At 36.1% G+C, this 27,169-nt stretch overlaps 5 protein-coding genes and 1 non-coding gene across 10 annotated transcripts; 3 read left to right on the top strand and 3 right to left on the bottom strand.

Annotated features, from left to right (window-relative positions):
- Positions 1–86: 86 nt before the first annotated feature.
- Positions 87–5,182, bottom strand: LOC104741235 (chaperonin 60 subunit beta 4, chloroplastic). 5 transcript variants are annotated; one of them, XR_015580047.1, is made up of 13 exons: positions 3,061–5,174; positions 2,857–2,982; positions 2,628–2,765; positions 2,452–2,547; positions 2,118–2,360; positions 1,759–2,026; positions 1,504–1,673; positions 1,265–1,342; positions 1,124–1,195; positions 943–1,047; positions 747–839; positions 587–679; positions 87–486 (listed from the first exon to the last, which is right to left on the bottom strand). XR_015580047.1 is itself a non-coding variant. In XM_087484498.1 (13 exons), exons 3-13 carry the CDS (start codon positions 2,651–2,653, stop codon positions 268–270), a joined length of 1,422 nt encoding a protein of 473 aa, XP_087340624.1. In that variant the 5' UTR covers positions 2,654–2,765; positions 2,857–2,982; positions 3,061–5,182; the 3' UTR covers positions 87–267. The 5 variants fall into 5 exon arrangements, 4 of the variants coding, with proteins under 4 accessions (XP_087340624.1, XP_087340623.1, XP_087340625.1 ...); XM_087484498.1 differs by having other exon boundaries at positions 1,792–2,026; positions 2,636–2,765; positions 3,061–5,182; XM_087484497.1 differs by having other exon boundaries at positions 1,792–2,026; positions 2,857–2,978; positions 3,061–5,182.
- On the bottom strand, positions 4,678–4,763 carry LOC147928071 (small nucleolar RNA R160). Its single transcript, XR_015581191.1, has one exon. It is a non-coding gene; the product is annotated as a small nucleolar RNA R160 (small nucleolar RNA).
- A 2,584-nt stretch (positions 5,183–7,766) lies between the features above and the next one.
- On the top strand, positions 7,767–9,128 carry LOC104743525 (UPF0725 protein At3g44770-like). The gene is made up of 2 exons (XM_010464594.2): positions 7,767–8,058; positions 8,177–9,128. The coding sequence occupies exons 1-2, from the start codon at positions 7,810–7,812 to the stop codon at positions 8,951–8,953; spliced, it is 1,026 nt and encodes a 341-aa protein (XP_010462896.2). The 5' UTR covers positions 7,767–7,809; the 3' UTR covers positions 8,954–9,128.
- Positions 9,129–10,744: 1,616 nt separating this feature from the next.
- On the top strand, positions 10,745–12,082 carry LOC104741230 (uncharacterized). The gene has a single exon (XM_010462028.3). It carries the CDS (start codon positions 10,815–10,817, stop codon positions 11,859–11,861), a length of 1,047 nt encoding a protein of 348 aa, XP_010460330.1. The 5' UTR covers positions 10,745–10,814; the 3' UTR covers positions 11,862–12,082.
- A 1,406-nt stretch (positions 12,083–13,488) lies between these two features.
- On the top strand, positions 13,489–16,106 carry LOC104741229 (transcription factor bHLH76-like). Its single transcript, XM_010462027.3, has 8 exons — positions 13,489–14,436; positions 14,521–14,685; positions 14,751–14,816; positions 14,909–14,977; positions 15,121–15,192; positions 15,284–15,421; positions 15,530–15,620; positions 15,712–16,106. Exons 1-8 carry the CDS (start codon positions 13,897–13,899, stop codon positions 15,732–15,734), a joined length of 1,164 nt encoding a protein of 387 aa, XP_010460329.1. The 5' UTR covers positions 13,489–13,896; the 3' UTR covers positions 15,735–16,106.
- A 246-nt stretch (positions 16,107–16,352) lies between these two features.
- On the bottom strand, positions 16,353–19,640 carry LOC104741228 (phosphatidylinositol 4-kinase gamma 5). The gene is made up of 2 exons (XM_010462026.3): positions 19,167–19,640; positions 16,353–18,782 (listed from the first exon to the last, which is right to left on the bottom strand). Exon 2 carries the CDS (start codon positions 18,539–18,541, stop codon positions 16,649–16,651), a length of 1,893 nt encoding a protein of 630 aa, XP_010460328.1. The 5' UTR covers positions 18,542–18,782; positions 19,167–19,640; the 3' UTR covers positions 16,353–16,648.
- Between the last annotated feature and the right edge of the window lie 7,529 nt (positions 19,641–27,169).

The raw sequence follows: 27,169 nt of genomic DNA, 5'->3' as shown, positions 1-27,169 counted from the left end.
CTTGAAGGTTTTATCAGCTTCCGTTGTTTAGAGGATAAAGTTAGAAATGATTCAATGAAGAAAAGTGAAAGCCTCGCATTGACACGTTTATGAGATGACCAGAGCTTATGACATTTAGCGCAATTTCAGAGCACCCTCGTGTATACATATACGTACACAGATAGATATATATACACGTTGAGTAATGTTTGGAGATAACATTAAATGTGACTTCTTCTCATGTTAATGTATTTTTCTAAAGTAAAGACAGTTTTCTACGGCTGCTTCCTACTTTCTTGGAAAGTGGTTTCGAGTTCTTGGCATAATTTGAGGAAATCTTGGCAGTTTTCTGTCAGGGAACATGGAGGAAGTAGCTGGAGGAGAAGTAGGCAATGGTGGATTAATGATTGGTCTGGGTTTGATTTCTTTGATCTCAACTACAACACAATCCGATGTCAGAAAGGTTTGAGCCACTGATGCAGCGTGTTCCAAGCAACATCTTACAACCTGTGTGTTCAGTTTTCAGACAAAAAAATAATTTAGAAGCTGAAACATACATCAAACAGAGGTCAATACAGTGAAATTACTTAGTTATGTGGTTGGTTACCTTGGTTGGATCGATTATACCAGCTGACATCAGATCTTCATATTGATTCTTTGCAGCATTGTAACCGTACATAGTGTTTTTGTTCGATAAGACCTGCATATTTCAGAGTTAGTTATTGCCTTATTTGGAAGTAAGGGCTGGTTCTAGATAGCTACATTACCTTTTCTATGACGATATTTCCATTTGTGCCTGCGTTTTTGGCTATGAGTCTTATGGGGTAGCTCAACGCTTTCTTAAATATTTCAGCTCCAATCTGCATATAATGTTGCAAGAAATATGTCACATCTTCTGGGATGTTTAAGAAATGCTGATAGCTCGATTGTGATGTTCCACTTCCATGGACTAAAACCAAGTACCTTCTGTTCTGTGTTGTCAAGGGTGTCTTTGATTCTGTCCACTTTTGAAGCCAGTCGCAAGAGGGCGCAACCACCACCAACTACAATCCCTTCTTCAATTGCTGACTAAATTCTGAGAGATCAGGTTTCTTGGACTCACAATTTCTGAACCATGGGAATCACATGGTTTAACTGGAGTTACCTTAGTTGCATTCAGGGCATCTTCAACCTTTAGCTGTTTATCCTTCAACTCAACTTGTGTCTGTGCACCTACCTAAGGCCTTTGGAAGTTAGTTCAACATGATCAGATTGTTTTTTTGGTATCAGTGCTTTACAAAGTCACCTGGATTATTGCAATTCCACCAGATAATCTGGCTACTCTTTCATTGAGGATCTTCTTCTGAAAACTCTCATTGGTGTTCTGAGTTACACATAGAGATCATATGAAAACAGGAGCATCCACATAATGGTGAGTAGAAATGTCATCTAACGTCAGCTCAATTTACTTTAGGTTCTAGTTATAGTGCCTTGGAAGAAGTCATTTGGTTAACAAAATGAGTAAGACATGGATGATAGAAGGACCTGGATAAGATTTTTAATCTGAGAAACCCTTTCGTCTACTGCTTTCTGGGTGTCTCCATTTGTAACTATCAGTGTTGAATCCTTAGTAACAAGAACCCTTTTTGCTGTTCCTAAGACCTCCTTTCCAGCCTTTTCTAAGCTCAGTCCCATCTCATCTCTGATCACGGTAGCTACGCAGAGAGAATAACCCAGTGATTCAGTACTAACACTAAGTAACAAGCGGCAAAAATTATACTCAGAGCACAAGTGGTGTACGCTATGTCTTGTGTGAATATGAAGCTTGACTACCTCCAGTAAAGATTGCAAGATCATCCAAGCAGTGACTCTTGCGCTCTCCAAAGGCAGGAGCTTTAATGGCTGCAACCTTCAAGTTACCTTTTAGTTTGTTCCTAATAACAGGAGCAAGAGCGTCTTGTTCGATATCTTCGGCAACTATAAGAACTGGAAACTCCTCTTTAACAGCAGCATCCAATATCTTGAACATATCTTTTGGATTTGTTATTTTCTTATCAACCAAAAGCAGCTACAACAAAACAGTGCATGTATACTCTTAGCCAGTGGTATTCCAAGCAAACCAGGAAGAACAAAAAAAACTGAGAAGTCTTGGTTGAGACCTTGCAGTCATGGAATTCAGCTTCCCTCTTCCTTCGATCAGTGACAAAGTATTGCGATAAATAACCACGATTAAACTGCATTCCTTCCACAATCTCAAGATTGTTCACAAGGTATCTTCCTTTCTCTATTGTAACTACACCAGCCCTACCTACTTGTTGAAAAGCATTGGAAATCATGTTTCCCACTTCGTAGTCATTCCCCGCACTAACTGCAGCAACATCAGCAAGCTCATGATCCTCAATCTGCAAACACAAGGTTCGCGGGTTTGCTCTATTAAAGCTAACTCCATTCTCATTAAGTACTCTCAAGGTTTAAAAGGCATGAATCTTTAACCTCTCTGGACATTGACTTGAGCTCTAAAACAAGAGCTTTTGCTGTTTTCTCGATACCGCGGGCAACTTGAATAGGATTTATTCCAGCCGAAACCACCTAAAGACAAGGTATGAGATGAGATTGGTTCACAAGTGGTCATGGATGATCCAATTGGTCATAATGGGAATAATGTATACCTTAATACCTTCAGTAATAAGGCCATGAGCAAGAATTATAGATGTAGTGGAACCATCACCCGCAAGGTCATTAGTCTTAGCACCCGCTTGTCTCACAAGTTTCACTCCAACATTCTCTAGAGGGTCCTCTAATTCAATCTACACCACACAATAAATAAATAAAAAGCTATCAGGGTTTTGGCATTTCATCAAGAAGATGAAGCAGAAGAAATACAAGGAAATGAGAAACCTCTTTAAGAACAGTTTCACCGTCATTGACGATCTTGGGAGGTCCGTACTTGTTCGGCAACACCACGTTTCGTCCCTTAGGACCCAATGTCACGCCCAATAGCTTAGCCACCATATCTGCACCTGCCTTCACCACCATTTTCCCCATAAGAAAACGAAATTCTATATAAAACAAGACTCCGAGATAAGATAAGAACGAGAAAACCTGAAGCTTCTTGGTGACAGAGCCATCACGGTTAAAGTGAACTTGTTTCGCAGCAGCTCTTGCTCTAAGGCCAAAATTCGAAGAAGCAGAAGAAGGTTTTTTGCGGAAAGTTCGATCAGCAAGAGGCAACGCAGAGAGTGCAGCTTGTGAGGAAGCCATTGCAGTTGAACCGAGCAAAGGACTAGAAACAGAACTATCAGCTTCTGCGAGTAACAAGATTATAAGGTGGGAAAAAGATGTCATATCTCTTCGTATACATTTGGTGTTGGGCCAGTTGTAGCAACAAAATTTTGTTGGTTAGAGCCCAACAGAGGAGCGAAACCAATACTCACACAATTTTTTCAGGTAAACGAAAGGTCAACGAAATTCTCGCCTTCACTTGCAAAATGCAAAAGTTTCAAAGAATATTGGTTTGAATAAATGTTCTATCCAATAGATAACAGTAGTCACGATATAGTCTTTATCAAATACCACTGCAAACTAGTCCATTACATTCAAATCATCTGATTAATAAAACACATCTTCTTCTTCTTCCGTATCACTCAACCGAACCAAGGATCTCAAGCACCGGTTACAACATTCAGCTTGGATCAATTTTCTTCTCTCTATCTGGTTTTACCTTTAAATTCTCAGACACGAATTGTGATCCCCAGCTACTAGCAACCTCATTTCTGTGCAGAACCAGCGTCATTTCAACAAATCGATAACCATTGATTACATCCAGAACTATCTCAAGGCTATGTCTATCTTCTCTATCCCAATGCTGCAACACTTTCACCTAATCAGAAAGCTAAACCGTATCATGTGAACAGCACTAAAGCTTGTTTTTTTTTCCAACCTAATCTATCCTGCAGAAAGATAGCTACCCGTATCAAAACCAAATCATACTTCGACTCTCAGGCATGAGAGATACAATTCCAAACCAAACCAATCCTCTTGGAATCTAATACTAATACTAAACCTCTCAGCCATGACAGATCCAGTTCCAAACCAATCCTCCTGGAATCTAATATTACCCGACACAAATCACTGACTTTAGAGCAACCTTCACATGAGAATCAATACAGAACTCGATACTTACAAATCAGTAGGATCTTAACTACATCCACAACAAAGATTCAGTAGAGCCATTGGCCATCTCTTGTTCATGCGTTTTTATTCTCTGGGTTTAAAACAATGGGTCTTTAAATACAATGCCAAATTCAAGGCATCTTTGTTTGTGCACTACTCTTCCATCTCGATTGTGCTCATTATTAACGTAACATATCAACTACCATATAACTTTTAGATTCAACTACATTGTATAGAACAAGAGATTCAATCGGCTTCATACAAAGTTGAAATACCAAAAACAAACAAATATATCTTCAAAAGCTAAAGCCATATATCAAAGCAGACTGCTAAATATGGCATGATAAAAACTCATAGAAGAAACTTCATATAGCACCATGCTCGTGTAGTCTGAAACATTATATCTGTCAAAACAGACTATGATTTTCTTAGGTGCTGATCAAATTTGAATAAATCTCAGGAAAAAGAACAAACAACTCAAGTGAACAAAACAAAAACGGATAGAAAAAAAAAGGATAGAAATTATATCATCATCATTAAAGACAGAGCTATTCAGAGAACTTTGAAGGTTGTATAATAATTATATCAACATGAATTATGAATTCAGAGGCTAATTTTCTCATCATCATGCTCTGTTCCCTTCCAAATACAATCAACAAAACACTATGTAACGAATTTTAAATAAACTAACAGCACTAAAAAATAATTATACTTATTGGCCAATACGCATTTCTGAGAAGCTCAACTACTGAACATCCCCAACAACAAGGAAACGTAAACGCCAATATATTGCACCAATTGAGTACCCTTTTCTCGAATTTTTTCCTTGCATCTATAAAAACTCGAAGATGCAAGGGGCTATACGGTGCTTACACACTAACTACTACTATTGCAATAAACAAACAATCAAAAAAAAGGTCCAACCTTTCTTCAACAGAAGAGAAGTGGAGCAAAAACCCATACATAAAAAAAAAAAAAAATAATAAAAAAACTTTCTTCTACGATCCTAATGAATAAATCGATGAACGATGATATTGTAGTTGACGGCTGTGTTGGATTAGGGGTTCATGTAAGCATTTTATAAGAAGACAACAACAACTTGGGTTTAGGTTAAGAACCGGGTCGGGTTTTTTATTTTATTTTTAATGGTTGGTTATAATTACATAGTTTCTGTCGTTTGTCATTTAAATAAATTAACTACATGTCGTTTTTTTACTGTTGTTGATGGTTTAAGAAAAATTGAAGGGCCGTACGTGTAGGTATGTTACTTTTGGGCTGAGTCCAATTACAAAATATTTATGGGTATGAATAAAATTGACAAATCCTATATCTCTTGATGAGAATGGATCAGTTTTGTTGATCCTTTGACTTTTAGTTAAAGTACACTTGATGAGAATGGATCAGTTTAGTATATGTAATAAACTAAAATAATAATTTTGTAGTGTTCGTCATATGTACTATGTAGTAGTACTAAACCACTTGTTACTTGTATTAAGGATCAACGGCATACAAAGACCAAAACCAACATACAATTATAGATGGCCAATTTTGAAGATTGGTCATGTCGACTAAACTTTTATGCTGTTTGATTTGTACTTATTTTTACCGATTTAGTTTTGAATGGTCGTAATAGATAGGAAACAGTTTATCTATATATTACAACAACTACAATAACTGTTTATTGAAAATTCATGAAAGCTTCTTTAGATAAAATAGTGTTACTTAGGTTAATAAGTCAAATTAATTGCGTCAGGTTTTTGTCTAATCAAGAAAAGTTATAGAAGAATGTGTCTTTTGAGTTTTGACTATCTATTCAAATTTTTAATGTAGAACTATGAAAATATTTTTTTTTTCGGTGAAACAGAGGGAGTTAGACTCCCATACTTTATTAAAAAAGAAACCTAGACATAAACACGTCTTGGAATAGCATGACCAACAGAGTCTTGCAACACAATCGCAGCAACACTCTCTCGATTAGACTAAAACAAATGAAAACCTAAGGATAAGGAAAAAGCATGGTTCGTTAATCCATCTGTTAGACGATTAGCTTCCCTATGCACATGCACAATACGGACCACCCAGTCCCTTGAGATGAAGCCATGGCACAAACGTACCAGGAATGACAGCGAATGAGCCTTGCTAATTCCTGTTTGTAAAAAACCCACCACTACCTCCGAGTCAACCTCCAGTACAAGCTGTGTTATCCGTCTCTCCCACGCTATACACAAGTCGTAGTAGACTCCCCATAGTTCTGCCATTGGTGCGGGGCAGATCCCAATATTTAAAGAAAAACCCACCTGCCACGCTCCCATTTCATCACACAGAACTCCTCCTGCTGTCGCCAAACCCAGCTCTCCTCTCGATGCACCATCAGTGTTCACCTTCCACCACCCTTGTTGCGGAGCGGCCCAACGAATTAGTCGTTCCTCCCTCCTTCGTGGTTGTGTCCCCTGTTTTTGTGCCCGATTTGCAGATCCTACCTCGACCGCCAGATCCTTGAGGAATTTCACCCGATCACGACATTTACCATTAATTCCAAACACATTACCGCACCTCCACTTCCACCCCCACCAAGTGGCCATACTGAACAAAGTTGACCAAACCAACCCTCCTGAATTCTTATCCACAACCAGGTTCGCATAAAGCCATTTCAATAAAGATAAGGAAAAGAACCTCTGTTTCTTCCTTGGTGGCACAAGACGGTCCCATACCCCAGACATAGCAGGGCAGTCTCGCAATATGTGAAGTATTGTTTCCTCTCCCCCTTTACACACTGTACACAAGGCCGAGTCCGTTAAATGCCTGCGATGTCGCTCCAAGTTCGTCATTAGTGCTTGGTTTCCAACTAACCACAAAAAAAGTCTCACTCGTTCGGGTATCATCACCCCCCAAACTCTATCCCAAAACTTATCCAGTTGCTGTCCCTCCGCAGTCACACCGGTAAGTGACTCATACGCAGATCTCACTGAAAACTGTCCCTTAGCATCCGCTATCCAAGATAAATAGAACTATGAAAATATTTAACTTTAAGTATTAGTATATCTGACAAAGTTCGAGAGGCGCCAGATTAATGGACAGATTTAATTGTGATTCAATATAAATTTATTAAGATTGTTAAATAGTTACAAATAATGGACGACAAGAACGTTGATATTTTGAAGAGGACAACATTAAACCAGCAATCCAACAATTAAAATAATGCACCTGGATCTTAACCAAATACTAATACATTTCTTATTTATATATAGTACGTACGTAGTATATAGAAAGGAATTTTTTTTTTTTTTTTTTTTTCATGAATACGATGATGGCTGATAGCTACACGAAAGACGAAAATATCAATTTTTAAAAATACTCGGTTGGCTGTGGCGACTTATAAAGACATACGGAGGTGGTGGTGAAGAGATGTACAAGAAGAGTCGGGATAACATGTCGGCTAGACAAGAAACTGTTTGAACATCGATATTTCTCATGCAACGTGTGATATCATCCAGTGAGCATTTCCATAAGCTCTCTCACATGCGGTTCGGGCCGGCACTGGGCCCATTACCACTTGGTCTATCCCATATACAGTATCTAATGACCTATCTATCGGTACAAATCAATAAAAAGATACAGATTTAATCTCTTAGATTTTTACCCAAAAAAAAATCCCTTAGATCGATCGAAAAGAAGAAGATGGCGGATCAGCTGCGGCGGCTATTGGAAAGCGGAAAGCTGACGAACGAACAATGCCTTTCTATGTTGAGGGAATTAGGTTTCGATAAAGAAAATCCAAGTAGAGTCGACAACCGGAAATCTCTGGTGCAGTTGTTGGACTTGCGGAATTCATCTAAAGAAGAAGGTGGCCCTATTTTGCGCCAATGGCATGAAGAAGAAGAAGAGGAAGCAGATGTGGATTACCTTCGCCAAAGAGATGATAGTCAGGTAGGTATAAGCCCTATTTATTTTTTTTATTTTTTTTTGGTCCCCCATGGCGATATTGTAATTTGTATTTTTTATATATATATATATATATATATATATATATATATATTGGGTTTAGTATTTCGATTTCGAACCTGACGTTCGTATCCCACGTATTTCGGGAATCTCACCATTTTATTTTGGCGAAGAAGAACAACCACCTATCGAAATGGTTCTCTACGGCCGGTTGGGAGTTCACTGGTTCAACTTTGAGAATAATAGGAACTTGGAGTTCATACGCATACCTAAATTGAATACCGAACATCCCTTTTCTGAGAGTTACTATATTACTGTCGACGTTAAAGATGTTGATGCTGCTGCTGCTGATCATTCTCTCACTTTGCAAACTATGGTCAGAAGACCTCTCATTGACGAGCTTATTCTCTACATGGCACACTGCCGAATCAAACCCACACCAGTGGAAAGAGATACTACTCGCTTTAAATACTTCAATAGTTTTGTGCCAGATAAGTTTTACCAAGGACCTATGCCTGATTTTTTGTCGGAACCACCAGAAGATGCTGATCATGATGATGCTATGAGATTCTACGAGGTTCCGGACATGGACATTGATAAATATGATTGGCTTCTTCTATATGCCGAGTTTGCACTTTTCCGTGTTTGCGAAAAGGCTGGATCTCATTCTTTCCTGCCTGAGGAGATTGAGATGAAGAATGTACTTGTGGAAACCCTAGAAACTCATACCGAGCCGTCTCTGAAGCTCAAGTCTATGAATGCTATCTTCCACATCAGCTTCAGGGCCAACAGTTTCGACTACACTTCTGTAGTAAGGAGAACTACTATTTTGGTTCCAGAACATATGTTCCTCGAAGTCGATTGCCGCAAAGAACCTTGAGGTTGATTCTCTCGACGATTTCCTTCAAGAGAGGATCAATAGAAAGGAAGCAGTTTATATATATAGCATTCAAGTAACGACAACTAGAATGTTTCTCAGAGCAATTGTTGAACAAGTATTGTTCTATATTGTTTAATTAAACAAATAAGCTTCACGTTTTGTCTAAGAAAAACTAGAGAGGAATATGTCTTTGATAACTACCCCTTACCATATTTCATATTTGAATATGCATACTTTGAAGTTGTCAATTTAAACTCGACGAGTAAAAAAGAAGTTTTTTTTTTTTTTTTTTGGTTTTAATGAAGATAAAGAAGTTTCTTTCCGACTTCTCTTTCACTCAACTTGTAAACATGAGCTAGTTCTTGAGTATCTCCCTCTTGTTTGGTATGGTTTAAAGATCTTGTAACGAGATATAAGAAATTAAAAACTAAAGATGTCGTCGATATATAAAATTTGAAATATTGATTAGTGAGGGATTTTTTTTTTGTGTGACTTTCCTATGCAAAAGATGAATTACATTGCTATTTTTGAGTTTTATTATCTACAATATAATGTTCGCTGTTGCTGTCAAAAAAAAAAAAAAAAAAATGTTCGCTGTTATTATCTGTCATCTACTAATAAAGTATACTTTCTTCGATATTAAACCTTCACGAATTACGTACCGTACCCTTTTCTGACCCAACCGCATGTGTGATGTGCCCACTGGCCACTGCCCAATATCCATCCACACGAGTACCCGACCAGTCGAGCCTCTTTGTACGACTTAGAATTAGAAATTCCATCTTTACTTAATATGAACCAGTTTATACATATTTTAATGATCAAAATTATGGAAGTCTAACTCGTATTATGATCTCCTCATCTCCAAATTTACTTAGCTTCTTTTAGCTCTTCACTTGCAAGTGCATGGCTTCATTAAGAGTCTAAGTGCTGTCTGATTTGTCCACTTCTCTATGGCCTCATAAGATATTACTATAGGTATGTACTAGTAGTGTCTCTCATCTTTAGGAGTACAATACCTGACCATGCATCCTCTCGTAACGGTTCTATACTAAACATTGTATTGTATATATCACAAAAAAGATTCAGATGGATGTACCGACAACAATGAGTCAGGAAACTATATACAAATCAGTAAACGAAACATGGAATTTACGTTGACAACTTCTAAGTTTAAACCAAAACGTTTCCTCTGTCATGGTTTCCTATATTATTAAAATGTTTAATTTATATTATTGGAGAAAAAATGCTATAGAAATTTTATTTAAATTATCCATGATTGTTTTATATATGAATTTGCAAGCAAGTTGATGTAGTCTTCTTGATACTCCTATTAAGAGAGAAAAGAACCGAACACATCCTGGAAAGCATATTTTCAAACGTCGTTTTGAAAAATAAAGCAAAGGGTTATTATTATCAAATCTTTCTATACACAGATAATATATATGTTTGTGTATCTTGGAATGAAATCTAATGATAACTCTCCATTACAAGTGGACTGATAGAGAATATGGAAAAAAAATTATTTCGCTTGTGTTCCTTATGGGCAGCTGGAGCTACACTCATGACATCCAATTTAGATTGACAACTTCAAAGTCTACACAGTCGATTTAGAAATATGGTAAGGGGTAGCTACCAAAGACCTCTTCCTAAATTTTACCTTTAACAATTTCTCAAGTTAATTTGACTTATTTAAATAGAACCATGTTGCACTAAGAAAAATTCATAAACTTCAATAAACAAAGCATACCAGTTGCAACGATGACTGCTATATAAACCGCTAGCTTGATACTAACAACACATTCAAAACATAATTTGGTTAGAGAGTCTTACACAAAAGGAGTACAAAAGTTTTTTCAATATGGCCAATCCTAATTGGCCATCTTCACTTATGTTGTTCTTAGCCTTGTTTTCCATGGTTGCACATATAAGTGCTCAATACACTCCACCAACACCACCATCGTATGTTTATCCGCTTCCGCCATATATTTACAACAGTCCTCCACCATACGTTTATAATCCTCCATCACCACCTCCGTATGTTTACAAAGCTCCACCGCAATCTCCTCCATATATCTACAGCTCTCCGCCACCACCTCCATATGTTTACAAATCTCCCCCACCACCTCCTTACGTCTATAGCTCCCCACCACCACCTCCATATGTTTACAAGTCTCCCCCACCACCTCCATACGTTTATAGCTCCCCGCCACCTCCTCCATATGTTTATAAATCTCCCCCACCACCACCCTATGTCTATAGCTCCCCACCACCTCCTCCATATGTTTACAAGTCACCACCACCTCCTCCTTACGTTTATAGTTCTCAACCACCTCCTCCATATGTTTACAAGTCTCCCCCTCCTCCTCCATACGTTTACAGTTCCCCTCCTCCTCCTCCATATGTTTACAAGTCTCCCCCTCCTCCATATGTTTACAGCTCTCCTCCTCCTCCTCCATACGTACCTCCATACGTCTACAAAGCTCCTCCACCTCCTCCTTACGTCTATAGCTCGCCACCACCTCCTCCATATGTGTACAAGTCTCCTCCACCACCTCCATACGTCTACAGTTCTCCGCCACCCCCTCCTTATGTTTACAAATCTCCTCCACCACCTCCCTACGTCTATAACTCGCCACCACCTCCTCCATATGTATACAAGTCTCCTCCTTATGTCTACAGTCCGCCACCGCCTCCTCCATATGTTTACAAGTCTCCTCCTTATGTCTACAGTTCGCCACCGCCTCCTCCATATGTTTACAAGTCTCCACCTCCATATGTCTATAGCTCTCCACCACCTTATGTCTATAGCTCTCCTCCATATGTATACAAGCCTCCTTCTTATGTCTATAGCTCTCCGCCACCTCCAAGTTACAGCTATAGCTCTCCCCCTCCACCGATATACTAACCATATATATACTTGATGAAGTGAACCTTGAAGGAAGATTGTATTTAATAAGTGAACTCACGGTTTAAAAAGCTTTTTCTTTCGAGACTTCAATATATAAGAAATGTACTGAAATATTTATGTGATATGGGTTGCTTGCTTTTGATGTTGTTTTCCCTTCTAAAAGATCAATGTTTTGTCTTCCATTTATAACTATTGAATAAATTTAATATTTTAAATAATAATTGGGTATATATATATTCGTCCACATTTCTTCATCAGGATGTGCAATAGAACATATGAAAAAATCAAGAGTCAATGGCTCGACCTTTTGTATCTGAAAACTTTGAAATTAACGTAGCTCAACCTTTTTTTTATAGCAGTTGGGAGCATAAGTTTTTATTTTTTTTACTTTCAAAAAAAAAATCCTCCTTTCGACATCTATCAAAAATAAAAAGGTATTATATAAAGCTATAAATAATTTAAAGAATACATATATTGTAAAGGTCGATCCAACGGTTGATCGATTCATATCAACAAGAATAGAATTGTATCAAAAAATCAACAAGAACAGAAAGGAAAGGGCACAAAAGACTTCCAATTATACATACAAAGCCTGGAGGAACTAGCCTCGTTCACATTAGTTTGATAATATTCGACAACTATATAGAGAGTAAGTATGTCTTTTGTGCGCTTGTCTTCAAGACCGGGCACCACAAGTCACCAATTTTAAGAATCAAAAATCTAACACAAAATGTTTAGGAGGAAATGATAAACTCATAAAAGTAAAAGCCTAAAAGGTGTGCATAGGCTGAATATTCGATTATTTATTTAGGCTTTTGGCAGTTGAAAGTCCCAAGGCCAACTAATTATGTCTTTGCCCCTCGTGCTCACTGGACCGTCCAGCAGCAACTCCTCATTTTACTTTTGCAGAATAGTTAAAGCTTTTTCATTGTTGAAGTACTGTTTGTATTGAGAACTATAGATACAAATAAACCAAAGTACATGGCATTAAGAAAACAAAACAAAATGTATCTAGTGTGTAGTTCTTATTAGTGTGAAAACTCAAGTTATATAAAGAACCGGGACATTAGCATTTGCCAACAATGGACTATTAAGGATGGCCGAAGCCAATAACACTATGGCTACTAAATAATGAAATCATTTTTCGGATCACATCTTGATTTTATGTTTGTGGCCGTGGATGGTTTAAAATGTTAACTGATACTAGTTTCATAGATGAATTGTGTGACAAAACATACTACATCTTTATTACACACAACACACATAACTTCGGTCTAATTCTGATAAAAAAATGGTTATTGTGCTTTCATAGGAGATCAACCATTCTGCGAGTAGCGCTTCGGAAGTGCATGTGCCATGTAGAACGTACTCTTCTAGAGTTCCAAATTGTTATGGTGTACTAGAAAACAAAATGTCGTTTTTGCAACAAAAAAAAAAAAAATTGTATGAAATAATTAGTTCCAAATTAGTAGTATTATTTTTCAAATCACCCTAAATTTTTAAAGCTTCGTATATGATCATGGCGGTGTTTATGTTTAATGATATCATAAGCTCTACTTTTAATGCAAGCGTGGTTATATAAATTCAGAAACCTTCGCTATTCTCTTTTTCTTTTCTTTTTATTATGTTTCCTTAAACTCGTTTTTAAGTCTCCATCTCTAAAAAGAAAGACATAAACACTCTTTCCCTTTATTGCAGCAGCAGAAACAGAACCCCCTTTAAGTTCAATAAAGCTTTTGGTAATATGATAACTGTTGAAGATTTTTAGAGAAAAGTGGCACAGAATCTGAAAATTCTGACACTTGTTACCACGAATAATGATTCTCTTTTCTTTAGTCTTTTCTCTGAACTGAGTTCGTACTTAAAGTATGGTCCTTTATCTTCAGTTGACTGGTTTCTACTTTCTGCTACTCCTTTTTTCTTAACTTTCTCTGATCTGCTCGTGTGTTCACTTCAGTTCCCTCAGTTCTTGTGTAGAAAAAGATGAGTTTTGTATGATAAAAATTGGAGCTTTACTGAATTAGAAGAAGGCATGGACATGAGTGACAAAGACGAGTTTGCTGCCAAGAAGAGGGATTTGGATTGGAGGATCTCTGACTCTAATAATCCAATGTCGGCTCCTTCTCAGATTATGGATTCATCATTCAGGCAAAATCTTTGGGATGATGGTGGTTTCAATGTCCACACAGATGCAGGCACTTCTTTTAGGGGTAATGTTGATAGACCTCTTGAAATGGGTGGTTGGAACATGGCTCAGTTCCCTGCAGATTCAGGATTCATTGAGCGTGCTGCGAAGTTTTCGTTTTTCGGGTGTGGGAGTTTTGGTGAATTGATGATGATGAACCAACATTCGAATGGCCTATTTGTTCAAGATACACAGAAGAATCAAATTGGGGTTGCAACTGGATCCAAACAAGTTGATGGACCGGTTAAGGTAGTGAAAGAGAATGGATCGAGTAATGTTTCAGAGGATTCTCAATCTAGTGGAGGTAATAATGGTCATGATGATGCTAAATGTATGGAAATATCTTCCAAGGTGTTTAACGCAAAGAAGAGGAAAAGGACTGGGAAGGTCAGGATTTTGCATTTTGCAATGCTCTTTTGTGTTTTTGTTTTTGTCTTTTTGGCCTTACTCTGATAATGTTTCTGTTGGTAGGATTCTGAACAAGAAGATAAAAAGGAGAAGGATGAGCAAAGTCCAAATTCAAATGCTAACAAGACAAACAGTGGGAAACAAGCTTCTGATCCTGTGAAGGATGGGTATATTCACATGAGGGCAAGAAGAGGCCAGGCTACAAATAGCCACAGTCTTGCAGAAAGGGTAGGAAATCTCTTCAGCTCATGTTTAGGTGTGGTATATAATTTGATTTAAATTTCTGATTATAGATTAGGAGAGAAAAGATCAGTGAAAGGATGAAGTTTTTACAAGATCTTGTACCGGGTTGTGACAAGGCAAGTCCTTTTCTTATTATTTGGTGATGTCTACCATGTATAAATAAGAAAGCTAGACATAGAAGAAATGAGGCATTGGATTTGTTGTGTAGGTGACTGGGAAGGCAGTTATGCTAGACGAAATCATTAACTATGTGCAATCACTTCAATGCCAGATCGAGGTTTATCTTTGTTTGCTCTTGGAATGTCCCATTTTCATGGTTTTTGTTCTTGAGTTGAGACACCACTTTGCAGTACTCTCTTTTGTATTTTGTTTTTCATATCAATCTCACTTTGTGTTAGTTACTTCTTCCATGTATTTCAGTTTTTATCAATGAAGCTTTCGGCTGTGAATCCTGTGCTCGATTTTAACCTCGAAAGCCTCCTTGCAAAAGATGTAAGATATTTTTGGAACCAACTTGTATGTTTTCTTATCATTTGAAGCAATTTGATTTCATATAATGTTCACCTTTTTTTTCTTTGTGCAGGCCCTTCAAGTACCTGCCCCGACATTTCCCCAAGACATGTCGATGCTCTATCCTCCACTACCGTATTTCTCTCAAAAAGGATTCATGCAACCGAACCTTTCCTCAATGTCTACATTGAATGGAGGATTAAAACGGCAGGTATATATATATATATATATATATATATATATATATATATATATATCTTTGTAGAATGAGTTTTTTCTCTTGCATTCATCTGATTTTGTTAGTGAGTTTTTAAAACAGGAAACACATGGATACGAAAGTGATCAGCACAATGTTGTTCAGATGAACCCTGAAACTAGTACTGCACCTGATCATGAAAAAGACACAACAGGTGAAAGTGAAATCCATATCCTTTCTTATATGTGTTAACCGAGTAATTAAACATCGCTAAAGCTATATTTATGCTTTATCCCACCTTACAGCCAACACGGAGGTGGAGCCGTAGGTGTTGCTTCTTCACTTTCTATTCAGCTTTAGCTGCTGTGATAGCATGAGCTGCGTTCGAGAATTTTATTAACTTTGAACAGAAGAGTGGAAACGAAACAGAGGAAGAAGCAGATCTTGTCTTTGTAATCATAACAGCTCCGAAAGAAAAGAGTCGAGTGTGAGAATCAACAACGCTGTGTAATTGACTAGCTACTGTCTGCTTCTTTTGTAGTTATTATTATCTGCTTCTTTTGTAGTTATTATTATCTGCTTCTTTTGTATGTACATATAAATCCATGTAGGGAAGAAAAATGTTGATGTATGTTCACAACATGACCTCTACGATCTTCAAAAAGATCAAGATTTGCTATGTACTTCAGCCATTTTTTCATACAACAAGACTGCAAAGACCACGAAAAAGGTCCACGATCAATCGGAATTAGCTCCACTTGGCAACCAAACCAAATCTTCCCAACACCATTCAAACTGATTCTAATGAAAAGTATCCCAATTTGATGAACGACTGAAACAGGGAAGCTAAATGTGCCGCGTGCTCAATAGAGGCAATCATTGGCGTCAAAGATTTAGTGATGTTGACAAGAACAATGTGACTGTAGGAGTATCATGTGCAATAAAATGAAACGAAGCTCTCTACTTATCTTTTTTTTTTTTTTTTTTTTCCAATCTACAAGTTATTTATATTACAAAAGAGGTTTTTAGAAGTTTTTAAAAAATGACAAAGTAAACAAATGACTAAATTCTCTCTTCATCTCTCGAGTCCTCCACACTAAAAGCTGAAACAACAACTATTTACACACTAATTTCAATCCACTCATCTGTTCTCCTTAACGTGTTTCCACCGATCCAGTCTACGCAAAGCCCTTAGAAACACGACTTTACAGGATCCTTTATTCTTCTTCTTCTTCAGACAGCTCAAAACTGACATGAAGTCCCGAGCCTCTGCCTCTGCTTCTGTCCTAAAGTTATCGACCTGCGCTTCTCAATTGCTGGATAAAGCAGCTCTTGATACTTCTCCAGGAACATCGTCCATTCCTCTTCACTCATATCTGCCAGCTTCACAAAGCTAGTGCTTGACGGGATCTGTTCGTCTGCACTCCTATGCGCAGATGATGCATATGCACTCTCCACTCTTGCTCCTGGGTGTTTCTGATACTTCTGGCTCTTCTCACCAAGAAGAGTGCTTTTGAGAGACATTGAAAGCTTAGTAATCGTCTGCATTTTCTCTAGATCAGCTCTGTCATTCTCTTCCTCCTCTTTGGCTTCTTCTTCTTCTTCTTCATCCTCTGTGGTTTCTTCCACCTTTGACAACTGACTACGAGCATTTCCAAAAGTGAGTCCGAGTGGGAATGCTAGTTTTTTCGTACAATCAGTTGCTTCCTCACAATCTATATCGAACTGGAACTCAACATCACTTCCCAAGTCTGATCTTGGGGACTCAGCTTCCTTCTCTCCTATCAAACTCATAGCCTCAAGACAAACCACTTCAATCTCACTCGGCTCCTCGTCTCCAGGACGAACCTCTCTTGTCATCATCTCGCCAATTTCAGCCAAACATAGGCCATTAGCAGCAGCTTCCTTGAGAAAAATTGTGCAAAGAACTAGAACACGGAGACTAGCCTCTCGTACCATTGGAAGTTCCCTTCGCAGCATCTCACAATCTCCAAAAGGATCCAGATTTGCTATGTACTTCAGCTCATCTTCAGAGAATGGGATCGATGCCTGTGGCCAATGAATCCACTCAAAGTAAGGGTCCTCTAGAGTTTCAGGCAAACTAAGACCATGATCGATTGGAACTAGCTCCACCTGGCCAAACATTCCATCACCATCCAGTTTCTTAACCAGAAGGTTCCCTGAGTGCCTGTCAGTGTTTAAGATTCTGATGTCAAGAATCCCTATACGGTGTACAGCTGAAACAGGGAAATTCGATGTTCCGTGCTCGCTAGCATCATAATCATGAGGTATAAACTGTTGCAAGGAAGCAATCTTGCTCACCAACATCTTCTCCATAGGCTTGCTTGCCTTCACTCCACCGTTGACATTAAAGATAGAGTGGGTTATCTTCACAAGAGCAGTGGGAGGAACATTTGCAAAATGGTCCTTGTCGAGGAGATAAGCCGCAACTTCTCTGTAGCCTGTTTCCCCAACCCGCACTGAACGCTTCAACCCCGGTTGTCCAAGCGCCTTACCAACAAAACCTTTCGGGTTATTAGGAGCAAATGGCTCCTCATCAGTTGGCTTAACAATTGCAACACTCTCTCCTCGGCTGTTCTTAAAGTAATAGGCCCCTCCAAGCCCACTATGAACAGCAACTGGATCAATACCCCTCTTCACTGCTTTTGTAATATCCTTTGCCATTTGCTTCACAAAAGAGAAAGAAACAGAGTTCCCAAGAATCTCAATAGGACTGCTCTCATCTCTACGCTGCTGAAGGTCGTCCTTCATTGGGGAAAGACATGGAGTAGATGAACTCCTATGAAAATTGTTACGAGTTAAGAGGAGAGGAGAATCACGTCTAACAGCAGAAAGATCATTGTTAAGCACCAAATCCCCAAAGGTCAACGAGCTTTCCTCGGTTGGGAAATTCAGAGCAACCTGCAACTTCCTTTTCACAGTGTGCGCGTTATCACTACGATCCAACTCCAGACCCAGTACACAACCAGTCTCTGTTTGAACAAAAACCCGCCTACGACCCACAGGTGACTTCAACCCAACCTTGTTAAATTCACGAAATTCCCCGGTCAAGGGGCTCTTTACAAGTGCCACTGCCATTTGCGTCTGAACAGGACTATCAAGCTTACGTGACATGAGTGTGGAGATCCAAGTCAGTAAAAAAAAATCACAGCCTTTGCGACTAAACTGGCTGCACAAAACACTTTCTTCACACCTTCAGGACAGCTGGCTCAATCCAAGACCAGATATAACAAATGGAAGAACTCTTTAAGCAGCACAAATGACCATCAAACGAACCAATCCTCAAACTCAATAATGAATTAGACTACACGACGTGCTTCCATGGTTAAAACCTAGATGACAGGTACATAACAATCTGCAAGAGAGAAGAATAGAATCGAACATGAGTAAGAACTAACACAGATCCCTAAAAAAAAAAATAGCAAACAAAAACATCAATTGCAAATGAAGCATATTAGAGAAACCGTGTAGTGAATTAATCATCAAAGCCGTGTAATGCAAGAACATAATACCATAACCGGAGATATCTAACTTTCTGAAGATTCATTCTCTAAGTCAAAATCAACAACAACATTGAGAACTTATACGAAAACGTCAGCTCGTATATGAGATTTAAAGCTGAAATCTTAGGCCTAGATTGACTATCAAATCAGGAAACAAACAACCAAATCTAAAAACATCTTCGAGACTCCATTGTTTCTACAAAAATATGAGAAACAAGAGGAGAAGAAGGACTCACCAGAGTCGACGACGTATGATAACAATGACGCGCCGGCGAGAGGGAACTAATAATCGATATCAGATCAATGAGCTATAAAGAAGAAACGAACGACGAACAACGGAGACGAGAAGCACGAAAAGCTAATCCAGTAATCAACTCGTTAACGAGTCGACTCAGATAGGTCTCTCTCGCTTTGAATAAGAAGAAGAAGAAGAAGCTGTTTTTTTTTTTTTGGTTTGTTTGCTCTCGTCGTCCTATCTCTTTTCTCTCTCACCACTTACTCACAGACCATTTTAACCTCTTTCCCCACCGCTTAACCCAAGTGGTTGGTTAAACCACTAACCATGGTTAAACAAAATCAGGCTAAGTAAAAAAAAAAAAAAAAAAAAAAAGATTTGGGCTCTCTTTCTCTCTTGGTTCGCAATTTTAAGGAATGATCTAGAACGAAAGATCAGAGCCGTTGGTTTACAGGATTTAATGTTGGCGAGATGTGGGACGTACGATTAGAGGCACCGGCCTTTATTTTAGGGAGAGTAGAATGATGACGTGGACATTAAAAAGGGGATTAGAGCTTTGACGTGGCTGTGTTTTTGGTCAAACGAAAAACATCTCAATCACCAAATTTTACGATTAAAGAGCAAGACTAGTAATTATTTCGAAGTTACCAAAACTACCCTTACTTGATGAGATACCAGTTATGTTCCCATATTTGGAAATTATCATACAAGTGTGTTGTGTGTGTCATTGATGATGCCGACATTGCAAATTGAGTGACGTATTCTCCAAGTGATTTTGACATATCTTAAACAAATTCGATAATTGTTTAAAGCAAGATCATCATTATAATTATCTTCACTTGTAATTTTTTTTGGTAATACAATTATCTGATGTTTCCATAATTTATAAAAAAAATCGAAGACTTTAATAAAATCATCAAAAGTAGAGGTTATTAGTTTGAAATTTGAATAGAGTTTTAAATATTTTAAATGTCATGTAAAATCTGTTGTTATTAGATCAAGATTTTGTTAAATTCTGTTAAAGTTTACTTCCATAGTACCTAGATGACAAATATATATAAATATATATATATATATATATATATAACAATCTGCAAAATGAGGAATATAATCGAACATGAGTGTATAACAATAATTGCTAGAGAGTATTTTATAGTTTTGTTGATTAATTTTCTAAAATCTTGTAAAATGTTCCAAACAATCTTTTTATTTTTGTGATACTTTTCATGATTTTATTTTGTGAAGAAAGTGTATAAAATCATGATTTTATTCTACAGTTTTCTCGATTAGTTTCCTAAAATCTTGTAAAATATTCCAAACAATCTTTTTATTTTTGTAATATTTTTCATGACTTTATTTTGTGAAGAAAATGTATAAAATCATGAACCAACAACATAATTATTGACTTCATTAACAATCCTAAATTCCTTTGTTTTAATTGAATAACATACAACTTTTAATGACTTTATTAAAGTCTGAATCCAATAAACAAATTAGTTAAGATTTTAAATGATTTTTTACAAATTATAAACTAACAACACTAAACTAGCAAAGGTTAATAAAATCTTGATCTAATAATAACATATTCTACATAACATTTAAAGTCTTTAAAACTCTATTGAAATCTCAAACCAATAACCATCTTAGACTAGGCGATTACGAATGCACTGATTATATAATTATTGAAACACCATTATCTAACATCATTAGACTAGACATCTACAAATTTATTAGTTATATATATAAGCATTGAAAAAAAGACGTTACATTTGGTATCCGTATTTTTATATACGATTCAAAACGTTTTTACGGCTTACTTCATACAATTTTACTTCGTGATTGACATTTTTGTATTCAGTATAAACTAAAAGAGTTACATGGGTTAACTGAAAAATTGTATTTGACAAGTGGTTAGACTAGGCTCGACATTTTTTTTATGTATTTAAACCTTGTTTTTCCCATGGTGTTGAAAAGGATATGTTATATGTTAAATTGTCTATATAATGTTTTATGATTTATCGCACAAACAAGAAAAAGGTTTAAAGATACGAATAACTTATTGTTCAAAAAAAATGATAGAGATCCCATTTATAAAAGAGCGTGTAGATCGCTCATATGTTGTAGAGTGAACCTTGATTAATTATTTACGTAAATCTATGTTGTTTCGTCGTTACTCACTTGTTATAGGTAAATTACTTCCAGAAAACGTGATTGCTTTTGACAAAAGAATCCTTAAAAAACAAAACTGATTGGCACAAAAATGATGAAAGATTACTATTGTCGAACTTCTCTTACCACATGCAACTTATATCATTAACATCTCTGAAAATGACAAAACGAGTTTCATTCGCATCGAATTAATAAAATGACTATATACATATGTTCTTTTCAACATTAAGTTTATATGTGTATATATATATATATATCGGAATCAAAAGGAACAAATTGACAAAATAAATGAAGAGAAAATCGACTTGTAGAAATATATTTATATACATATAATATACCACCTTTGGGATATATTGTATCGAAGTTTCATTGTAGTTTTAGTGAGCTATATAATAAATAAATTTGCAAATTAAGATTCTCCTAGGAATAAATAGTATATCATTTCCGATAAATTAATCAAATCAAATATCCGCTTAGTAAAATGTTGTTTTCTCTCACTCAGTCAAAACAATTTTTATACACCCAATTCATTAATTTTAAATATATAAATCCTTTTATGATTAAACATATATTTATATTTATATTTTATATATAAGAATTATCCCGATATTAAACCATCACCACCATCATGTTTAGGCACGGTGTAGACGTGTAGTAGCGGTGTATTGAGTGGTCAGCGGCCTTGATAGATATTTTCCGACATAAGCAAATCCATCCAATGTTTGTTTATTCGTTTGCAGGCGTATTGATATATTATTTTGAAATTTGGAATCTGCCTTTGTTTTCATATCATTTATACTTTGGAATCTGCCTTGAAAATCCGTGCTTACACAGAAGCTTAGCTAGTGGTTTCCCATAATTTATCTTTTTTTTTGCCCGTTTAATTTTCTTTACTCCAAAGTGATATATGTATCATTTTGGTAATTAATATATAAGTTGGAAAAAAAAATCCATCGTTTTTTTTAATTCGTTTGAGAATATCACTGCATAGCAACATCAGTGTCAAAATATATCTATATTTTGCAAAGATTATTTTTAATATATCAGTTCAGTTCTAACAAATTCTACGTGAACTTTTGAATAGTACCTACTTTCATATTCAATCATATTTTATGGATATCAAAGTAAATGTAGTCGTTTTTTTTTTCTCATAAGTAAATGTAATCGTAAATCAAAAAGAAAATTTATGGTCCTAAATATATATTACAACCTAAGCAATCCTACTTAAAGTAAAAGTTTTACACACAGCACACTAATCTAATAAATAAACGAGTGAAGTGTGGAAGATGTATGCCACAATGAATAATAACGTACGAGATGGTATGTTTTAAAATTACGAACATAATATTTAATTATGGTATTTTAGGATTGTCATATGATCAAGGCTGGCTCAATAAAACTCAAAATATTAAGTGACCGTGTTCAATCTAATATAATATAGTCATATAGGCTCCATTATTTGTATGTAAATATTTTAAACCAAAAATACTTCAAACTAGTTGTGTGTTTGTTATGGATTATATGATAATACGCATGTGATCACCTTCCGTAAAACAGGCACTAGGCCTGCATGTAATATTAAAATGTACATACTATACTTAAAAACTATTCTTGGAGAAAAAAAAAGTTATATATAAAGTAAGAATATCATAGGTAAGGGGATGTGAGTCAATATGTTGCTCAGTTCTAAAAGCAGATGACGCTGCATTATATTCCTGTGGACGATTCAATCTTCGTGATATTTGGGATTATATACGAATATATTTCGAAGGAGACTGAGAAATATATTGAAAACTAGTGATCTAAAACAACATTTTACTTTTAGTATCAATGACTAAATGAAGATTAAGAAAATAAACCTATTATAAATATGAACAAAAAATATCACTTATATATATATATATATATAATAACATAAACATACAAATTTAGAATCGATATAATATGTAGTGTTTACAAGAAAAAGGAAAAAAAACAATAATAATTTATTTCGCTAAGGGAAGAAGACAAGAGCAAAAATAAAAAAAAGAATGGTCGTGCAGGCGACTAAATCCAGTGGACTGGCGAACGTGAAGGTGAATCAGTGGTTGGCTGGAAGCTATACGACGATCCTATCCCCTCACGTGTCATCATACATCTCGTACGTACTCATCAAAGTCTAATTCTGCATACTCTCTTTTTCTTTAATTACAAAACTATTTGAATGTACCAAGTACAAGATATTATGTTTAATGTACCGAGGAAAAAATATCATATTAATACTTTCTCCATTTTAAAATATAGGATGTTTTAACTAAAATACGCAGATTAAAAAATCTTTACTTTTAACAAGTTCAACCAATCAAAAGCAATACTGCATAATATAAAATAATAAACTAATCTAAAAGTTGCATAGAAAATTGAAAACATCATATATTATGAAACAAAAAACTTCTCTAAAACATCTTATATTTTGAAACGGAGGGAGTACCATTTAATGAGAAAAGAAAAGAATATCATATTGCCCAAACTTTTGAGTATATAATTAATGAAATATGGTTAGGGACTTAGAGCAAGATTATCGGTGAGTTTTAATTTTTAGTCTCTTATGTACTATTGTAATTTTTTAATGATTATATTATGTACTGTTTATAAAATAAGAACCCTTAAGATTATAATAAAATCGTCCTCTCCAATGGTATGATATAATTTTGAGTCTCTTATTTTTTAAAATCTAGTTTTTTGAATCTAATATCATTCAACTTCATCAGTTATGAATGAACAAACAACCAAAACAACATTGAGCTTTGATCCAACAAAGACAATTCATACACTTCATATTAAGGTGAATTACCTCAGTGGCTTCGACAAGCTTCCTGTTCTTGCTTGGGTTCATCAGTCTTGATGTTGTCTTTGATATTTTTACTGTTAGATTAACCCGTCACCCGTCACCCGTCACCCGTACTGTTAGGGTGACTGGCCAGCCACTCTGCCCATCAAGCGAACCACTAGTACCCAACTCAGCAAGCAAGAAAGTCATGACATGATCTGGTTGACGATGCATCCTGATTTTTTTCAATGCAGATAATATATATATGTCATCAGCCATCAAAATATACAAGTATTTTTAATTATGATTAAACAAATTTGAAGAGGAAGACAAGGAGGGGTTTGCTCGTACGTCTTGCAAAGGTTCATAAAGTTGACAAACACGGTCTTCTTTGTCCCTTCACGAAGAACCTCAGGAGGTCTCATAACTGTACGACGCCTATATCCAGCAAGCTCCGGATTATATTCACGGAGAATGTTAAAAACTCTACCAAGAACAGGAAGCCTGTCGAATCCATAACAGTAAAAATATCAAAGAGTCAGGTTTATATAATGGATGTGGCATTGTTAGGGGAAGTGAAGAGAAGAGTTAAATCATGAACAAAGAAGTGAGAACTATGTCTTCTCACAAACTCTCACGACTCTTCAACATTGTAACACAGAATCAAAAATCTCCGGTTTTGATCTCAGACCAAGAGGTAGCCAGAAGAATCACGACGTACCTGTTGGAGAAACCAATCATCGGAAAGCTTCAATCGAATCCATCACTTCTCTTCAATTTGAATCCGAACGTAATCCGTCTCATGACTAACCTACAGAGCATGATTCCGCTGTTGAGAAGGATCACCTCCCTAGAAACAACAACTGAGATATATTAGATTGAGGAAGAACCAAATAGAATAAAAGAGAGAATGACTTCTATTTCATTAGACTTATAAGGCTAGAGAGCTTTTAAATAAGGCTACTCAGTGGAATAGCTGAAAACAAAACTAACAAAGGAGCAAAGCAGCATTCTGCAATTCACAACTTTGACTAAAGAGAGCTTTAAAATGATGGGAACACAATAACGTATCAGGCCAACAAACAAAACTTTGCTCACTCGCTTGAGTTATGTGTAGCCACCAAACTCGAAATATCAAGTCACCAAATTCAAATGTCACGATCAACAGATGATGAACAAAAAGAATCAGAATCAATCATAGCCTTTTCGAGATCAAACTACAGACACAGTATTGCAGATTCACAGCAGTTAAAGAGCAATCAAATCAGAAATAAATGACACAACAAAAGTGAAGATAGAAAATTTTCACCTTCAAGACCTTGAGCTCATGCTCCCGTAGACGAGACCCAAACCAAAAGCCGAAGCAGGAGTCACCTGATCAATCAAATCGGAAAAAAAAAACTCGTTGAATCACACAAACAATTAAAAGAAAACGAATCAGAGCTGTTATTTTCCTGAGGCTTGCTCTGTTAGCTGATTTTCTAACAAACATCACATAACCCTAATTTGCGATCCAAAATCAAAGAACCCTAATCATAAAATACTAATCACGAATCCAAACCCTTCTTCTGATTCCAGATGAATCAATTCCAAACCCTTCCTTCTGATTCCAAATTCCTTTGTCGTTTCAGCATATCGCGAGAGAAAGAGAGAGAGGGGAAAAGAAATCGAGTTTAGAGGATTTTTTATTTATTTTGTATTATTATGTTTGGCCAACAACGAAACGACACGTAGCATCTCTTAAAACAAAATCGGGTATACTATATAAGAGACTTCCTTAATTTTTTTTTTTCTTCGGAATTATATTTTGCTTCAAAACACTAAAAACTCCTGTAAGATTCTACCGATACGGAATGTCTTAGGGATGATGGTAGTTGAATTTTATAAGCCATGGGTTTTGCCGTTTGGGCTCTAGTGGTATAGGTTTTACTATGTATAAGTACTGTATAACTAATAAAATATTACTGTACTTAAACGACCATAGCGTTTTGTATAGTTTAGTCTTCAAATAAATGCAACACCAACGGTTACCTGCTCGGATAGTTATATAGTTTTATGAGTTTTAAATTTTTTATCGTACAACATATGGTTACATAAATATATTTGGTGATATACATAATTTCTAATAATATTACATATTTTTTGTAAATTTCTGGAAATTTCATATAAGATAGAAGAAACCTTTAACAGAATTTTAATAATCTTAGTTAGTTTTTTTTGATAACTTTTGTCTATATTAGAGAAAAAAAAACCATTGTTCAACTGTCTCATTTTAATCTATTAACATCACAAAACAAATGACCCTCCTCTGATACCTCCTCCAAACTCATAAACCTGCTTCTTCTTCTTTTTTTTTGATAAAGAAAACTCATAAACTTTTAATCTTAGATAGAATCACTAAACTCATTCCAGCTAGTTAATCTATCTCACCTAATTTTCCTAAATGTTACGCAATGACGTTGGAAAAAAGGTGTAATTGACAGTTAGTTATGATAACTTTTGGAACTCAATCAAACTAGTTGTCGTTTTGCAATGATATATGCACTATGCATTTCATATAATATGTGTTCATATGTTTGGGAAAAAAAAAATATGTGTTCATATAATATATATATATATATATATATATATATATATATATATATATATACTAGTAAAGATTTTTTTGGCAAAGTGTAGAAGTAGTCGATTCGAGGGACGACGCTTGGGAGGGGATCTTATAAAATGTGCTGGTTTCTGACACGAGGAGATGTATGGGGCTAGGTCTGAAACCTCTTAGTAATTAAAAAAAAAGAAATATTATATGAAGATTACATTTTTAAAGTGATCATTCATACATCTCATAATGATTGAAAAAACTTAAGTGCATAAAATTCATCATATTGGAGTAATCTGTGATACATGAAGTGTAGCTAATTTCATTCACATATGAGGTTCATCGGTAAGCGCATTCTCCATCATAACAATCTGATCATTATAACTATGAGGTGGTGGACTAGTGGTTCTAGCCTTGGTGGAAGAGTCGT

This window comes from Camelina sativa, chromosome 14 (genome assembly GCF_030686135.1).
Source record: "Camelina sativa cultivar CO46 ecotype springtype chromosome 14, ASM3068613v1".
Classification (NCBI taxonomy): domain Eukaryota; kingdom Viridiplantae; phylum Streptophyta; class Magnoliopsida; order Brassicales; family Brassicaceae; genus Camelina; species Camelina sativa.
Note: the sequence above shows the minus strand (reverse complement) of the source record. Positions and strands in the feature narration are given on the sequence as shown.

Bases quoted from the DNA above. Each gene is read 5' to 3' on its own strand.
- LOC104741235 (XM_087484496.1), bottom strand. From the start codon at position 3,303: ATGACATCTTTTTCCCACCTTATAATCTTGTTACTCGCAGAAGCTGAT. The intron at 2,983-3,060 runs GTTTTCTCGTTC...ATGGTGGTGAAG, and splicing joins CTGTCACCAAGAAGCTTCAG to GCAGGTGCAGATATGGTGGC. The intron at 680-746 runs GTAATGTAGCTA...TGAAATATGCAG, and splicing joins GAAATATCGTCATAGAAAAG to GTCTTATCGAACAAAAACAC.
- LOC104743525 (XM_010464594.2), top strand. From the start codon at position 7,810: ATGGCGGATCAGCTGCGGCGGCTATTGGAAAGCGGAAAGCTGACGAAC. The intron at 8,059-8,176 runs GTAGGTATAAGC...TATTGGGTTTAG, and splicing joins GCCAAAGAGATGATAGTCAG to TATTTCGATTTCGAACCTGA.
- LOC104741230 (XM_010462028.3), top strand. From the start codon at position 10,815: ATGGCCAATCCTAATTGGCCATCTTCACTTATGTTGTTCTTAGCCTTG.
- LOC104741229 (XM_010462027.3), top strand. From the start codon at position 13,897: ATGGACATGAGTGACAAAGACGAGTTTGCTGCCAAGAAGAGGGATTTG. The intron at 14,437-14,520 runs GTCAGGATTTTG...TTCTGTTGGTAG, and splicing joins AGAGGAAAAGGACTGGGAAG to GATTCTGAACAAGAAGATAA. The intron at 15,621-15,711 runs GTGAAAGTGAAA...CCCACCTTACAG, and splicing joins TCATGAAAAAGACACAACAG to CCAACACGGAGGTGGAGCCG.
- LOC104741228 (XM_010462026.3), bottom strand. From the start codon at position 18,541: ATGTCACGTAAGCTTGATAGTCCTGTTCAGACGCAAATGGCAGTGGCA.